Raw genomic sequence first — 16,570 nt, 5'->3', positions numbered from 1 at the left:
CATGGATGATCGGTCAGAAACAGGGATAAGCACCCATGTTGACCATCCGAACGCTTGAAAGTACGTGAAAACATATTGTCACGGGACATGACGGGCAATGCCCCATGGTGTCTTAGCCCACCATACACGTCAACGAGGGCGACGACGACGACGAAGGGTTGGCTGGTGTGCGGCCTGCGTGCGCGCTGTCCTTGCCGCTTGTAAATAATGTAAGGCCGTGTCTAAAGTGCCGCCCGACGGTTTTATAAGCCCTCCACTATATCGACGTCCACCGGTGTTTTATGACAAAATTGCCGCGTCCGGCAGTACATCGCTCTAGATAACGTAAAGCTAGGCAACATAACCTAAACATAACATAAGCTAACCCAGCCCACACAAAGAAATCATTTGAAACACCAAAAATAACCTAAGGCACAAAAATTACACTTCAATCAAATAATGAAAAAAAAAACGAAGCAAGAGCCGGTGTCGAACTACCGACTCTGCGATCAATAAGCTAAGACAAATCCTCTACACCACAACGACAGACCCTTCGGCAGGTGCTAGCCTAGTCTTAAATATTCAAATGTAGTGGGACGGCACTCTAGGCATGCCTGCAACGATCAGCCAGAGTGCCGTCGGACGGCACTCTAGACACTGCGTTAAACAAAAGGGCGCCCCCTCCACTTGTTGCTTGGGTAGCAGCTATGTTTTCTAGCACTGCATGTTTTCATTTCCTCTTTTTCGACAGCGTGTGGTGATTTGTGCATGCACACAAAGGATTTTAAAGGAAAGGGGTGAAGACTTGAGGCTGACCACGCTGCGAGCACATGGCTACCAGCAAGGGAGTAATGAAAAGGAAAAAAAATGTAAAGAAAAAGCGTTTCAACTACTGCCGATTAGTCAACGGAACACGCGCCTGCTACCACGACGTTCATGTGAAATGCACAGGTGACAAGTGGCTGCGGTAGGGACTGCAGGACGAGAATATTTTGTGCACGAGTTCTCCGAAAGCCAAACTTGTTTGGGTGGCATGCCTTACTGTCATTTTTTGTTTTCTGTGGCGGCTGCTAGGCGGACGGGCACTGGGAAAGGGCCCACTGGCCGCGCTGGTGCCTGATGGAGCACAGTACATGACAATGGCAAGAGCTGTTTGTTGTTCCTAACTGTCCAACCGAATGGAAAGTAATATATCGACGCCAAATACTGTTCCGTGCAACGCCCTACGACCTACCTATTACCAGACAAGGTTGAAATTGTCGCGTGACTAGGTAGTGCGGTAAGAACTTCAGAGCCTTGCAACTGTATGAACCAATTCGCGTTCATATGCTATTGAAAGCCGATCACTTTCATTTATATTCTCACTACATACCCTTACAACTGCCTTACCTCCCATACTCCCAATACCACGTACCATCTTGTATGGGCATGCGCCGACCACCCGAACCCCCTCTCTTCCCCCACCCCGGAGCAGTGGGAGTGGGGGCTGAAAAGCTATCAGCTCGGGACTCAGGAACACCTGATCTCCCGGGCTAGAGCAGCAGCAGTCGCTCACGGCTTTCTGAACTGAGAAGAGGCCACCCACCTTTCTTCTTTTCTTTTTTGTCGGCTCAAATAAAAACGTTTTTCCACCACCACCATTTGTTCAGGGACAACCCAGAAACATTGATGCCGACAATTTTGCTTGACAGACAGACAGACAGACCAAAATTTCTGCGTTTAAGTAGCCGAAGAAAGGCTATCGTCTTTGAAAGGGCCTCTGCGCAGAGACATTACTCAATGCGAAACGCCATTCACGCTTCGCATGTTGTTCTTCGGTACATGCATTTTATGCTCAAATTATATGCTGGGCTTCGGCATTCGCCTATCTGCACACTTGGTTACTTTAATTGATCATTCTGGAGCGCTGCCGTGAAGGCAAGCTACAGGGCTTCTTATAGTCTAAATCATTCCGGTTCATACTATAAGAAACATCAACGAGCAGAGGCTCCTGAAAATAATTGTCATGGATTATGGCCCGCGCGACAGTACACGCACTTGCTCTCAGAACATACACTTCCGAGAGGACGAAAGCTAAAAATACCGTGGTTGATGCCTCTTTCATGGGAATCGGTAAAACACGAAAGTGAAAGGGGCGAAAGTGACAGGAGCAGTTGAATCTTAAAGGAACCTCCTCCATAGGCGAATGTTTCGCGATCTAGCCTGACCCCGCCAGACAAAGTGACGCCGACACGCAAGAAACAAAAAAAATAATCCGTTTATTCCGGGTCAACAAAACCAAAAAGGGCATGGACAGAAACAGCAGCTTTAACCACATAACGGCCTTTGGAACAACGCGACATCGGAGGGTGCCTCAATTCACGCGCGTCCCCCGTGTACGAATGCGCCGGCATCGAGACGCCAACTGTCGACGATCATTAGCGTCATGATGCGCTATTTCGCTTCGCCTCTCCTAGACGGCAGCACTATCTGAAGAGTCATAAAGAAAGACATAAGGCGCGTTCGTAGAGCTGCTCACGTCTCTTTTCATAGCGCAGCAGGCGAAAGGCCACGTACAGCCATGAGCTGAAGTATACGGCGGAACACGGGAGCGGTAGCCGAAACTAATCGCTGCGCCGTATGGTTGCGCGGCGCCTGCTGTCGAGACCACGCACAGCGCAGGCGCGGCCTAGCACAGTAGAGCACACATGCCGCTATTGCTCGCTTCTACGAGATTGCCTCGCGCTCCGATAAGTTGACGCCAGGGGAACCGTGCTGCCCTTTCGCTTGGAATTATTTCAGAATTGCTCTAGTAGGAAGAAATGTGGATACTGTAAGGCAATTTTCACAGTGGTTTTGGCGTACCTGGTGAGGCTGCTCGAACGGGTTCGGAAGCAGTACTTGCTTTTTTAGTTGGCGGCAGGCTTTGAAAAAAAAAAGGAATTTGGCAGTGTCGCAGAGGGACCCACGGAATCTGAAGAGTCTTAACGGACCCCTTTTTGTCTGCGGACCCCCATCTGAGGACGACGACCCTGCCAAATGCTCTGCAAACAATACGTGTACATAAACTGTGCTTTTTTGAAGTATGCCGTCGTTTGTGTGCCGCCTGCCGTCGACCCTAAGCTAGTAATCTTTTTATCTCCGATCATCGAATGACCGATCCCCCTTTGGATCAAACCCTTCAATTTCAACTCCTGTCACATAAGTGCGCAAGAACTGTCAATACCATTTTAAGAGCAAATGAATTAATTGAAGAATGTAGTTTGCATGCGTTTCGATAGCCGCTTGGCATTCAAAGCGCGGTTCAATGGTATCTCATGCCGCAATGGAGTTTTTGAATACTAAATGTACGTCTGGGTGCCTCTAACTCGAAAAAATTGCGAAGCTTGATTTTCCTGAGCAATTGCGAAATGGCACACACGTCGCATACGGCAAGCGAAGTTTCATAAAGCAATGCACTACATACTTAAACAGAGCAGTATTTGTCAGAGCCTTAGCATGTAAGATTAGCATGAATATTTATTTTGTTGCTTACATTCTCAGGGAGCTATAATTTTGCGACTATCCTCAAACATGACAAAGATGGTGTTTTGTCTTACTTTGTTCGACTGCGCAGCAATTTTTGTTTGCTTCATTTTCGGCTTTAGTATATGAGAGGGGGAGGTGAAAAAAATTACACCATCTTCCCGAGGGGAACCATGGGGTGATGCGGAGTGAGTACTGCTGCTCGCTCAGGTACTGCTGCTCGACGTTCTCGTTTCGAAGCGGCTTCTCGTTGTCGTAGTTCAGGTTCCGCTGCTCGACGTTCACGAACCGCCGCTGCTTCACGTTGTCGTAGTTCAGCATCCGCCGCTCGACGTTCACGAACCAACGCTGCTTCACGTGCTCGAAGTTAGGTACTGCTGCTCGACGTTGTCGTCTCGAAGCGGCTTCTCGTTGTCGTAGTTCAGGGTCTGCCGCTCGCTTCAAACGTTTACGTTCAGCGTAGCGTGCCCTTCGTTTCGCAGCTTTGTCTTGATTGGAAGTAACGTTGCTGTGTGCGTTTGTGCTGATGCTAGTATGAGGTTGCGTCAGCCCACTCGCAGACGGGGCTGTTGCTTCCATCACACTGCATCTGAAGTCAACGGAGTCAAGCGGAGTCAACTGACGTCAACCGAAGCAAGCGCTGCACTGACGCGCGCAGCGCGCTACCGCTGCTTATATTCACACTTGAAGGAGAGGAGAGTAGAGGAGGAGAGATGCGCAAGCGCCGAGCATGCGCGGTGTGAGTAGAAGCGAACGCACGCGAAGCGCATGCAGCTGGTAGAGAGAGAGAGAGAGAGAGAGCGGAGAGAGTAACGCGCAGCTGTTGGAGAGAGGGAAGGCGGAGAGTTGCGCATGCGCAGTGTGAGTGCGGACACCGACGACGCCGATGCCGACGCGGGACAGGCCACCGCTATAAGATGCTCCGCATCTTAAAAAAGAGCTACAAGAACGAGATAATCACGAGCGCCAACTCTGCCAGCGGAGCCGGGTTGTCGCCGGTTGCGCCAGCACGCCGTTTCCACAGCAGACAGCTAAAGGGCAGCGCGGTTCCCCTAGCATCAATTTATTGGAGCTCGAGGCAATCGCGAAGAAGCGAGCGATATCGGCATATGTGCTGTATTATTAGTATTACCAGGCCGCGCCTGCGCTGTGTGCGGTATCGACAGCAGGCGCCGCGCAACGAGACGGTGCAGCCAGTGCAGCGATTAGTTTTGGCCACCGCTCCCGTGGTTCGTATACTTCAGCTCACGGCTGTACCTCCTGTTGTGGCGACAAACGAGAGAATTCGTGGGCTCGAATCCGGGCGCCGCCGCGTCGATGGCACTTTTTCTGGAGACTTTTTTTCCGTGACGGATGACTTCACTGAGATCATGGTGTACCCGGGCACATCCGGGCATAAAACACTTTCGTGCTAATAAGTTGTGGTAACATTTTCAGTTAGGTGGTGTTTTCTAAAGCGAAATTTTTACGTCTCACTGATGTCCGTGCGCACCACAAAACGCAGTGCAGGAAAGCCAATTTACTCTGACGACGATGATGATTGTAGAAGCGCAGCAGGATAAAAATGCTTCCCTTGGTGTGAATCGAGCCTGGTCCCTCGCCTTACGGCACCAACGTCCATCCCATTGCGCCATAACGACACGGTCGAATCAGGGTGGACTTGGAGAGGTGTGCAAGAGCGGGCAACAATAGACAGAAAAATCCTGCACACCTCCATTTAAGAACGATGGTGGTTGAACTTTCTTCGTACGAAATCAAGTGGCCAAGGGCCAAATTCAAGGCTGCTGCAGTCAAAAGTCCAAACTATGTGCTAGCCAAAATCAAAGCTCAACGAGTCAAAGTTCAAGCCGTCTGAGTCACAGTCCAATCTCAAGCGACAACCAAGAAATCTCTCACGACAAAGCTTCGCGTTCAACCATCGCCGTCGTTAAACGGAGGGGCGTATGATCTTTTAAAGACGATGGTCTTTCTTGGGCTACTTAAACCCAGAAACTTTGGTCTGTCTGTATGTCTGTCTGTCTGTCCGTCTGTCTGTCTGTCTGTCTGTGACTCGATTCAGTCACCCGGCCAAAGTAAAATGCATACTGCGCAATAAATAGTCTTATATACTCACAGCCAAATGTGAGCGTCTAAGCCCGGTTTATATGTTCATACTTGTCAACTTTGCTGAACATGAACAAGACGTTACGCAAATATAGGACCGAAAATTAATACACAAGGAATATTTACAGTGTTCCTTTATTTTAAAAAAAATTAATGCATTCATGGTTTTTTGATAGCAAATGATAATCTACATCTACTGCAGTAAACCGCCGCCTGCTGTTGCCCGCGCCACCTCCTGGCGGCATATGAGAAATCACACGGCAACAGAAACGAAGGGTTCCACTAGCTCGGTTCCACGTTCTGCTTGAACGCACGTGGAGCACGGAAACGCGGTTCTATAAACCTTGAAGTCGGCCGCCTCGATTCACGCCCGTCTCCGCCGTACTGCAGCGCTGGCATCGAGGAACCCGGCCTGTAGCAGTGGAACGCGGTAATTTCAAATCGCTTTGAGAAAACCTTTAGTGTGTTTACCTTGGGATGAGCGCGACAGATCAGGAACAGCATGAGAGGTGAGCAGGAAAGCAAAGGGGGGCGTTTCCTTGGCAAATGTCTACAAAGACTATCGTCTTTTGACGACATTTGCAACGAAAAGAGCAGATACGCGGCCAATTTTTTGTTTCCTTCTGGCTGATTTCCACTCAGGAGCGAACACCTCTTCCTTTAGCGCAAATAAATCTAAACATGAATGTCTATAGGTTTTATGGGATGGAATGTTCTGCTTGTAACTTGTCTTCTAACGCAAGAACGTACGGAAGCGGACAAAGTAACCCCAGAATTTATAATTTTTCTTCTCTTTTCAGCATGACGTTTTTCAACTACTTGGGTATGAGAACCGTGTTCCGATGGGCAGAACACGCATCCCAAGATGTCCGAAATGCTTCTCTCGAAGTACAGAAGGCTGTAAGGGGAGAACAAAGCGAAAGTCCTAGGTGGCAAACGTGCGTCCCTCTTCTTCTTGATGGCATGGGAGAAGCTGCGAGTTACCTGTACGTGACACGCAAGTTTAACAAGGAAGCGAAAATTAAGGTAAGACAATTTCAGGTTATCGAAGACAAAAAAAAAACTTTCATGATTTTTAGTGAATCCGCCTCTAGGGCCACAGCCACACAAGCTTCGTATCGGCTCCCGCTTTCATCTTCGCCACCAAGGACGAGCATTTCCTGGCCAACTGATTTTGCTACCAATTGAAACGGTACGATGCAAGAATTCTCCTGATATCACTTTCATCGAGATCTAACCAACAGGCGAGGCACCCTGTCCCCGGCCGCGGCGGCCGCTTTTCTGATGGAGGCGAAAAGCAAAAACGCCCGTGTGTACGAGATTTCGGCGCACGTTAAAGATCCCCGGGTGGTCAAAATTAATCCGGAGCCCTCCACTACGGCGCGCCTCATCGCCTGCGCTGCGTCGGCGCGTTAAACCCTACAATCAATCAGGCACCCTGTCCATTACAAAATTCACCACCGCCAACGGAGGGCTAACCCTAACGCTACAGCGAGGAACAGCATCCAGCTCACCTCGCGCCGGAGCTGCCTGCAGCTGCGGGCTGCATCCCACGTGCGCAGCTCGTGACATCTCCACCATGGATTGCGGCGACCTGGAAAGTGCAGCGCTCGCACCACATTCTTCTTCTTTAATGGAAAACCCTTGGATACAAGTAATTAGCAAAGGATCGCAACGCAATGCCTCCAAACAACCGAAGACGGACCACAAAGCTCCCTCATCGCAAGAGCCAAGACTTCCTACTCCGCGTATACCGGCCGTCCAGTTCGTCGCGGTAATACGACCGAACGGCAACGTGTGTGTCACACTAAACTTTTTTACACCCTTTTAGCCAAAAAGGGTGTAGCATAAGTGGAAAAAGGGTGTTGGCAGGCCTTTACACCCTTTTTTGAGTCTCAACACCCTTTTCCTAGCTCTACGCCCTTTTTGTTTGAAAAAAAGGGTGTTGATCAACTTCAACACCCTTGGTTTTTCTTAGGGTGTTGAAAGGGTGTGGAAAAGTTGTTCAGCTGTTCATTGAATAAGGTCATGTTCGGATGCATAATAGCACTGTAAAGAAGAAGACATCCCTCATATACTCCTCTACTCGCAAGATATTTTCAAACGCAAAAAAAAAATTGCTCTTATGCAATGATCGCTCGTTTCCTTATTCGGTGCACCACATGCCCCAAGTTTAGCTTTGGCACGTGAAACACCAATTTGAACCTTCAAAATTAAGAAGACTGTAGTCGTGTGGCGAAAAGGGTGTTTACCGACTGCAACACGCTTGGCTTTCTGTAGGTTGTTCAAACGGTGTGAAATAGGTGTTCAGTTGCAAAAAAAGAACAGCGGAGCTGGGGGTCGACCTAGTTTCTTCCGGTGTTGCTAAATTTTGTTATGTTTGCTAAGCTTTACGATGTTCTTGCTAAGCCAGGATGACCGCTCAGGGATGAGGCCAAACTTAAATGGATTTTACACGGCTGTTCCAGTGTGCCCCCCTTCCCCCCCTCCCTATTTCCAGGAGATCCAAGAGGGAAACAAGGTAGGTCGGCCCCCAGCGTTGCTGTTTCTCCGGCCTTGCACCAGTATTGCAAGCTGCGCGAATTTTTTTACCTTTTAGAATCCAAAAAAGACTAGTACCTTTGAAATGGTACAGTAAGAGGTGCGGATACGCATACGCCCCTTGTGCTCACGCTCTAACAAGCTCGAAAGTCGACTTCACTGTTATAATACCCTATCTGCGGTGGTGCACCCTTTACAGGTGCCGCAGTTCTTTTTCTTTGTATTTTTTTGCTAATGCCACCGAAACTACCTCCTGAAGCTTAAAGAGCTTCACTGGTAATAAATTATGCCAATTCATATTGCTGTAAACATCGTGAGGTACAACCCCCCCCCCGCCCGCTTGTAGAGAATGTTCAGTACACCCATGTAAACAGGTACAAAATGCCTCCGAAATTGGAGGTCTCTCCACCTTTTTTCTTCGTTGGCGGTCTTTTCTTACACCCTTTTTTTCTTTACGCACTTTTTCTTAGTTTCGAACACCCTAATTTGTAGCTTTACACCCTTCTGGGAAAAAGGGTGTTGAAATAATGAACACCCTTTTTGAAGGGTGTTGAGGTGGCAGGGAAGATTTGTATGGTATTTAATAAAATTCTATAAGTTACGAATCAGAAACACTACCACGTAATTAAAAAGTTTTTGCAAATCCGCGCGTTGATTTGTATATTCTCGTAGTAAACTCCATACTTCCAAAATTAGCGCTAAAATATCAGTTTTTTGCGACAAGCCCACCGACTCCATCTGGGGGCTTTCCTCTGCTGGGTATAAAAGCAAGAACAGCACATGTATTGCTGAGTAAGTATGCACTCCCTGTACCGCTTGCATCCAGTGTTCCAACTGTAACTTGTACGTATTGGCTGTTTGTGTTGAATGCTGCGCGCTCCGCCGTTTGACAATGCCTCTGCGCATGCCATCACCTCAAAAAGAGGGTGTGAGACTCAACACCTTTTTTTAGGGTGTTGAGCATCCTCAACACCCTTTTTAAAGGTGTTGAGCTCAACACCTTTTTTTTCATCCATACACCCTTTTTTTTGCCAAAACACCTTTTAAGGGTGTAAGCCATGGGACAAGATTTTTACACCCTTTTCGGCCGAAAAGGGTGTAAAAAAGTTTAGTGTGATGGGCCACATCCTAAATTACCAACAGCCTTGTCACAACCACCGGCTTCGGTCGCGCAGACTTCATACGCCCGGTAAGTATCGTAAATCAAGACACGACCAACCTGGTAGTCATCGGGTCCAAGAACATCGATCTTATCGACCGTATACCCCGAATCGCAGCCTTCACTATCCTCTCCACCACATGTCAAGTTCTTGCCTACATGAAGCCTCCCCTGGCACCTCAAGAGGCGTCATCAAAGGCGTCTCGGAGAAATTGGCCTGCCGACCCTCTAAGAACTCCTCGCCCCCAACGATACCCCCCTCGCTAAGTTGGAGGCTGCTCAGGCGTTCGCGTCACTGTCAGATCAAGTTGATCTTCATTTGGCGGCACAACACACTCGTTTCCAGCTTACTTGGCATGGTCGTCTTCTCCTATCCTCACTTCATTACGAAGTATCTTCCTTGCCCTACATTACAGCGACATACCCCCCTTGGTATCCCCTCCCTCGCATAACGGTTCGTATCATTCGAATCAATGTATCCGCAACCTCACATCCAGGACTTCGTCGAGCTCGAATATGCACTCTTCGCTACCGCTATGGTGACCTAGCAACAGTGACGTACACAGATGCTTCTTCCTCATCCAAAGACGCACGCGGGGTCACAGTAGTTCCTCCTACCCACCCATCCTTGCAGAAAAGATACTCGGGCGTTCTTTCCTCCCTGTCTCTCGAGGCTCAAGCAATCACTGACGTAATCTTATCGTTAGCCACTCCTGGTAACCACGGGATCCTCAGCGACAGTCAGGATTCTCTCCGCTTGTTCCAGGAGCAGACGCTTTCTATCAATATGATACATACACTCTACAGTCATCTGGCCAAACACACTGGTACTAGCTACGTGCTGGACTGAATTCCTGGTCACGCAGGCGTTCCGGGCAACGAGCTGGTGCATCAGCTCTTTCGTGCTCCATTCCAACAGGGAGACTCGGAGACGCCCTGGCCAATCCCTTTCCAGCCACTCACGCAAGCATGACAAGCCCGTCTCCATCGACGCCAGACTGTACAACAGTTAGTCAGGGATAGGCAGCCTTTTCGGTCTCCCTCTCACCTGTTAACCCGTGCAGATGCTTGCCTTATCCGGCAAGCGCAAACGGACAGCGTTCCAACCCCACACACACTACATCGACTAGAAGGTCATCGCAGCCCTTCAGGGTGATCTAAGGGTTCTGGCTTTCCCAATACGCCGCATGTTCTTTGGGACTGCTCTGCTTGGCAACCATAACTTGCAATTCATCTTCCGATAGGTGGATGTCAATTTTTTCATTCGAAGATACTTAGTCTACCTTGAGGGTTTCTGCTCAACGAGTCGGTAAACACTTTTTCCTCACTTCGAATTGCTGATAAATTTGCTCTTGCGCTACACGTTAGCTCAGTTGGTGGAGCGACTGCTCTAGAAAGCCGATGACCGCAAGTTAAAATCTCGGGCCAAGACGAGTTTTTTCCCAATGCGAAGTTATTGAGGGAGCATGATAGCTTTCCTTTTTAGCCGTACGGCTGCATTACAGGTGGATGCCAGATTTTCCCTTTGTGTATATTTCTCCCGCATTACTTCTAACTAAATTCTGGTGCTGCGTTAGTGGCACACAGGTTTTCATATAGCTTTCTGCATAATTAACTGGCCGACAAACAAGTCAGGTACTTGCATTCATTCATTCATTCATTATTTGGGCAGACCAAAACACATATTCTGCTACAGGGCCAAGACTGGAGGCTAAATCTCCTGACGAGGGCACTGTCCTGCTGTAGTTCAACAGCCGTGAAGACCTTTAACGTGAAGTCAAAAAGTGTGGCCTCTACAGGGCGTATGTCATGTTTGCTTTATATAACTCACATCCCTGCTACAATCCCTTCGAGTATAAAGGTTAACGCGGATGAATGCGCGTTATACAAAAAACTAAACCCAGTACCACCCTGTGTGAAATCTGTTGAAACACCTGAGGTGAGGGTTTTTTTTATCGCCGCGAACGTCAACGGGCGCTCATCCGAGAACGGCAACGCCGCCGCAACGCAAATTGCGCGGTTCGATCAAAGGAAAGGGGGTGAAACGTCAGAAGCGGGCGGAAGGCTCCCTTCCCTCTCGCTCCCCTTGTGGGAAGGAGAGAAACCCGACGATGATGATGGTGATTGCTAGTGGTTTCTCTTTGTATCGGGGTGATGGCGTGTCATCGTCATCCCCCCTCAACGTCATCGGGTGTTGACATGTCATGATGACGTGTCATGTCCCTGCAAGACCACTGCTCCCTCTATCGGTCGGTCTGGGAATTAGTTTTTGCGAGGCCGCCGGCGAATCTGGGGCCCTGCTCGTACCGCTGCGTGACGCACGACCTTCAGCAGACTTACGAATGGCTATACCTACAGGGTCGCCTCGGGCTACGTGACTCGTTTTGGGCCCCGTGAAGAGTAACGCCGCGTTCGCAAAGAGTGAAGCCGTTGCACGGGACTGAACGCCTTTGAGCTGTGGTCGGCAAGCGGCGTCAGAACACCCTGCATTTGCCTAACGATGCGTATCTACCAAAACAGTCATGTCTAGCCCATCACCCAGGCATAGCCGTCATACCTGGCTAAGCGATGAGTATATATTTAAGTATAAGAATTACACGTAAACGAAAGGTGCCCCAAGTGAAACAAACCCTTAACCAGGCTAAACTTAGCTTTCGCTTTGCCAAATCCAGGGTTAGTGGAGCTAAGCCGCAGACATTTATTTCCAGCGAAGCTTGATACCTCTACCCCACAACAGTTTCATCTCGGTGGGCACAAACACCACGGTGCCAACGCCTAAGACGTTGAGCGCATGCGTCAGGTTAATCAGGCATAGAGAGGTCAGAATTTGTTTTAAAAATCCGCATAACAAGCATCAAAACCGCATTCTGGAATATAAGGCGCCTTGGAACAATGGGACCCCGCCCACCACTACGTTTTCCAGATAAAGATTGTGTTTGCCCATTATAGCTGAAGGACGAACAGAACTTGTGTCACTAAACAGAGCAGTCCTTGCCCAAGACACCGAGCGCATGCTTCAGGCTAGGCAAGACCCAGCATTTAAGGCCAAAGAAGCCGAGCGTAGTGTCAGTAGATAAGGTATTAGAGCACCGCCACTCATAGAGTTTCTTGTATACACTAATCTGGCGCCAGCGTCTATGCGGCTGACATCAAGGCCATCCGTGGCGTCATTGGCCGCCCATAGACTGCGTGCTCGCCTTAGTTCCATGATTGGATTGGATTGAAACGCTTTATTGGCCGTAAATTTAAATACAATGCCACAAAAACTCAAATAGTACTGTGTAATTACATGATTTAAATTTTGGGCTGAAAGAACAGGACACGTGCCGCGTCGTACAAGCACTACTCCTCAGCAGGCTTACGTACGCCACGCCGTTCCTGGCCCTCCAGCCTCAAGAACAGGCCAAATTGGATGCCGTCGTACGCAAGACCTATAAAGCGGCACTGGGACTACCTGCGTACACCAGCAACGAGAAACTGCTACAACTCAGGATACATAGCACCGTCTCAGAACTTCTTGAAGCCCAGCACACGGCGCAACTCAACCGACTGTCTCTAACACCACCAGGCAGGAGAGTACTCCAACTCATAGGGAGAGAACCCCCTAATTCTAACGAACATACGGTGCAAGATCCGGGTAGCCCCCATACCCCGCCACGTGCACCCGACTTTCAGCCAGGACCGCAGACAAGCTCGCGTTCATCATCTGGCCATAAAATACTCCGAAGACCATCAGGTTCGGTACACAGACATTGCACAGCACCACTGATCACAAAGAACCACAATTGTTGCCCTTACTCCGCAAGGTGAGGTGGCCACAGCAGCATCTTATTGTAGTTTATCGCGCACAGCGGCTGAGACCATCGCGATTGCACATGCTGTAACTACTCACCAGAACCAACCACAAGTGACAGTTCTTACCGATTGCCAACAGGCCCGCCGACTGTATCAGTACGGCAGGGTACCGGAAAGCACCCTTCGTCTCCTCCGGACCCAGCCCGAAGATCTTGAAATCACCATCGTATGGACCCCAGGCCACTCGGGCCTTGCCGAAACGAGGCAGCTCACGCTGCCGCCCGTGATATTCACTTCCGGGCATTCCCATCCTCAAGGGAAGATGCCTCGAGCTGCCCGGGCTCTACAATCTTCTCTCTAACACCCCTCGATCCTACATACAATGCCATCCTATACCAGTACCTGCACTCCAGAAGGATCTATCCGCCGCCCCACCCTACTCTCAGCAACCAACAGGCTCATATCTGGCACCGGCTACAGACCGGTACTTACTTTAACCACACGGTTCTCTCCCACCTTTCTCCATCACTCTTCCAACACGACTGCCGCACTCCTAACGTCCCTCTCACTATCCTACCACTTGGTGCACTCATGCTCAGACAACCCTAAACCCCTCTCCAACCCATCACCTGAGCAGTGGGAGTTCACGCTGACCAGCTCGGCTCCGGAGCAACAACAAGCTCTGGTCGACCGGGCACTGGAATCAGCGCGGGCTCGCGGCCTCCTGGACTTGGGAGTCTGACCACTTCCGCTCTTACTTCTTTTCCTTTAAGATAAATAAACGTTTATCTCTCTCTGTTTTAAAGTGAAAGAAATAAAAAAAATAAAGCATGTTCTTTTTACTGAGAGTATACCGGAACGGCTTTGCCTAGTATTCTACAGGCCATGCTGGTAGCTAACAATGCTGTAAAATTTTGGGAGAAACTCATTAAAGATTTATTTTGCAAACATTTCAAGGAATAAACTGTTTGAAAAGCTCAGAATGGTTTCATGCGCGTACATATGAAAAGTAGCTCCTCGCCTTCGCGGTGTTTTCGCTCTTGTTTTTGTGACAGACCGCCTGCTGCAACTTCTGCAGCGGCAATGTTCTTGCTCAGTCAAAGTGTCCGCGCGCTATTGAAATATGTACTGCTACTGCAAAAAAAGAACCGGGAAGCGCACCCTCCTTACCACAAACGAACGTGTCTACATTGTGGGCTTGTACATATATTAATATGTACTGATGGTCACTCGCCAGCACTAGCCCTCCCTCCCACTTGATTATAATGAAGCACAACTGTCTTAGCATGGACTAATGGAGCGAATTTCGAGTTTCCAAGTGAAGCCAGTTTCGGCCATTTCGACCGGAGCAGCTACCTCATAGACATAGCACTGCATACTTACTCAAGCCGCTTACCGCGCACGTGAGCACGCGACACCCTAGGACTGGCCGGCGTCGTCCAGGCTTGCGTGTGGTGCTCGCAAAAATACCAAGACAACAGTTCACGTGCATCCGCGCCTCAAGTGGGAGCACAAGACAGCTCGCGCTACAGACGCCCAGTTCGCGGAGCCAGTTGCTGCTGACAGAGAGAGAGAGAATTAACTATTATTGAGCTCAATAAAGGTATTGGCTAGTGCACGCAGGCACCGGTAAGGGTGGAACCCTCTTCTCGGGTCCCATATGCGTCTAGCAGCTCCTGGCCCCTGGCTGCCAGCGTGAGCTGGATTGTCAAGTCGGGGCTAGGCAGCAAGTCTCCCATCGCTGTAGGGAGTCGGGTGCGGGAATAGGGGTGGGGGGCGGGAGGATCTCAAGAGACTTGCACTCGGCCAGGACGTGTACCAGAGTGCCTTATATGTTCTTGCAGAAGGGGCAAGTACTCTCGTACCTGTCCGGGTACATCTTGTTTAGGAGTGCGGGATGCACTAGCGACCCCGCCTGTATCCCTCGGATAACGGTCTGCTGTTTTCGGATCATCTGCGGGTGAGTCCCGGGGAAACTGCACCTGCGCTCTCTGTACATTTCGGTTATTTCCCGAGCTGTGTCGGAAGAACGGGATGAGCACGTGTGACGGCCTGCAGGGGCAGGGCACGCTGTACGCGCGCAAATCTGGTGCCTTCTGCGATACCTGGGTGACCCGCTGAACTGTAGGGCGGCCACGAACCGAAACCTCGCCAAAGTCCTCAACGCCTACGGCGGGGACGGCAAGAGACTCATCGAAGACCTGAAGGCGAAATATCTCAATACGGAGCGCGGGCAGTTCCCGCTGCCGGTGGAATACGGGGGACCCGAAAATTCGGAGCTGGACGAGCTCTTTACCACCACAGAACTGCGTGGATGACGCGTGGATAAACACTGTTGACGTCCCGACCGAGTTCCGACGCCTGGGAGAAGGAAGCCTTGCATAGGGCAGTGATGATCGTCCACGAGATACGCCAAGACCTGCTGGCTAAGCTGTGCTCCGCAGAAGTCGGAGTTGTTTATGGTGCATCCCGGTAGGCCCAAGAAGTTGCCGCTGGTTCTAGCGCGTGCTAACGCGTTCCACTTTGGGAGAAATGTGAAAGCCTCCGGACAAAACAATCCCGGCCGCCAGTCATGCATGAGTAAGACGATGATATGTATTGATATGACGATGACTACTAGAAGTCAAGGATGTATCAAAAGCCCGTCTGGTCAGGATGCATTTTGAGGTGCGTGCGCTCGCCTCCTTTGCACCGCAACCGAGGACGTTCCTGCGCTACGTCGATGACTGCTTCTGTGTGCTGCGAAATACTCGCTACAGTTTTTCGAAGCTCACCTCAATGGAATGGAACCGGCCATCCAATTCACGACTAAGAAAGAGTCCGACGGGCGTCTGGCATTCCTAGACGTCTTTGTGAAGCGTGGTGGTGTTCGGTTGTCCTCTACGGTGTTCAGAAAGAAGGCTCACACCGGCCGGTATTTACACTTTAAGTCGTTGCATCTGGCAGCACAGAAGCGGTCTGTGGTCACCTCCCTTCTCCCCAGAGTCGACAGGATCTGCAGCAAGCTAGAGGACCTGGTGGCGGACAATACACGAGTACGCTACCAGCTTTCATCGTGCGGTTACCCTGAGGAGTTCATCAAGTCTGTTCAGCGGCAGCGCACTCACCCTGCGCATGTTGTCGACATCGGAATTCAAAAGAGCGCGGCAATTCTGTACGTGCCCGCCATCAGCAAGGCTATATCACGCATACTCCGCTCGCACGATGTGCAAACTGCGCATACGCCGTCTCGTTAACTAAGGTGTGAACTTGTGAACGTGAAGGACAATTTCAAAAAGAGAGGTATCCAGGAGTTGTCTACGTGATCCCTTGTGCATATTGCCAGTGCGTATATATTGGTGAGTATTGGTGAGCCGGGGAACTTTGGGAAGCGCCTGTAGAAACATCGAAATGATGTAAACAAGAACCACGGGTCGACAAACGCCCTTGCCGTGCACTGCGATACCACATCACGCACAATCAACTGGTCCGCTGCGCGCGTCCTCGAAA

At 50.0% G+C, this 16,570-nt stretch overlaps 1 protein-coding gene across 1 annotated transcript in view; it reads left to right on the top strand.

Moving 5' to 3' along the window:
- LOC144153271 (neprilysin-1-like) overlaps positions 1-15,399 on the top strand; it is a 43,927-nt gene extending 28,528 nt beyond the window's left edge. The window contains exons 7-8 of the mRNA XM_077684922.1: positions 117-178; positions 15,210-15,399. Of these exons, the coding sequence (XP_077541048.1) occupies positions 117-178; positions 15,210-15,399 (252 nt within the window). The remainder of the gene's footprint in view (positions 1-116; positions 179-15,209) is intronic.
- Positions 15,400-16,570: the final 1,171 nt, after the last annotated feature.

This window comes from Haemaphysalis longicornis, unplaced genomic scaffold, assembly GCF_048455015.1.
Source record: "Haemaphysalis longicornis isolate Haplotype H1 unplaced genomic scaffold, Haemaphysalis longicornis Haplotype H1 scaffold_9, whole genome shotgun sequence".
NCBI lineage: Eukaryota > Metazoa > Arthropoda > Arachnida > Ixodida > Ixodidae > Haemaphysalis > Haemaphysalis longicornis.
Note: the sequence above shows the minus strand (reverse complement) of the source record. Positions and strands in the feature narration are given on the sequence as shown.